This window comes from Poecilia latipinna, unplaced genomic scaffold (genome assembly GCF_001443285.1).
Source record: "Poecilia latipinna isolate Pla-1442-1.1 unplaced genomic scaffold, P_latipinna-1.0 Scaffold2574, whole genome shotgun sequence".
NCBI classification, from domain to species: Eukaryota; Metazoa; Chordata; class Actinopteri; order Cyprinodontiformes; family Poeciliidae; genus Poecilia; species Poecilia latipinna.
Window position 1 is genome coordinate 18,851 of NW_015115190.1, and position 1,103 is coordinate 19,953.

General features: G+C 37.7%; 1 protein-coding gene across 2 annotated transcripts in view; it reads right to left on the reverse strand.

The window, feature by feature from the left end:
* LOC106938355 (thioredoxin domain-containing protein 3 homolog) overlaps positions 1-1,103 on the reverse strand; it is a 19,631-nt gene that overhangs the window by 10,383 nt on the left and 8,145 nt on the right. For both annotated transcript variants that reach the window (XM_015020377.1, XM_015020378.1), the window contains 3 exons: positions 867-942; positions 641-723; positions 446-538 (listed from right to left, as the gene is read on the reverse strand). In XM_015020377.1, coding sequence (XP_014875863.1) covers positions 446-538; positions 641-723; positions 867-942 — 252 coding nt within the window. The remainder of the gene's footprint in view (positions 1-445; positions 539-640; positions 724-866; positions 943-1,103) is intronic.

Consider the following 1,103-nt stretch of genomic DNA (forward strand, 5'->3'; position numbering starts at 1 on the left):
AAGACAGTGTATACACACACACAGATTCTCATTAGAGAAAAAAACATATATATATATATATATATATATATATATATATATATATATATATATATATATATATATATATATATATATATATATATATATATATATATACACACTGCTCAGATGAATCTCAGTTTGGTCTTGTAACAAACAGCACAATAAGCAATCGAACAATTGCTTACTCAGCAGCTCTATTTTAAGCCCTGTGAGGGAACGCAGATGGGTGTCAAATGTATTTTTTTTTTCACTCTCCCATTCGTATGTTGATTTAGAATATCAATTCCCCCCACCGCACAAACATTCACTGCATCATCATCAGTTTTTCTCGGCTTAACGTGATTTTCCTATGAGTGATGCTGTATGTGCTTTCCTCGCCATATGCTGCGCTACCCTCGTAATTTGTGCCATTACAGCGTACCTCCGCTGCTTTATGCTGGTAAAAATCTCGAGCCTCCGTTTCAGTCAGAGTGCGCTCCTCGTGTGCAAGAATCTCAAACCCGGCGTCTTGAATCTATCCAGAAGGAGAAGCATCAACAGAATGGATGAATGCCAGCAGGAGGGCTCGAGAAAATCTTGTCTTCTTGGAGTGTGAACATGGTTAATCTCTCTGTACCTTCATAATGATCTCATTTGCCTTGCCATGAGCAACTGCGTCAGGCTTAATGATGGCAACTGTGTAGGATTTACTGGCAGGAACTATGCGGAAACAGAGAAGAGTTTGAATGGCGGTCATTATTGCTGTTAAGATGCAAAACTGTGCAAAGTTTAAAAAAAAAAAGTCACCAGGAGACTGGAAGCTACAGAGATGAACCGTACAAAACATTGCTTTCACAAAATACCAATTACACTTTCTTCATTTTGTGGCTGCTGAAGCTCTTTCTCCTCTCTCTTCTCTTCAAGACCAAAATCTTTCACCTGAGACAGAAACACAACTTTTAAATATGTTTATGTAAATCACAAAATCATTGCTCATCTGATTCTGCCGTTGCTCATAAATCACAACAAAAAACATTCATTTTGAAACAGCAGGGGGGGGGGGGGGAAGCATGATTTATAGTTTTTTTTTAAAAGCTCTA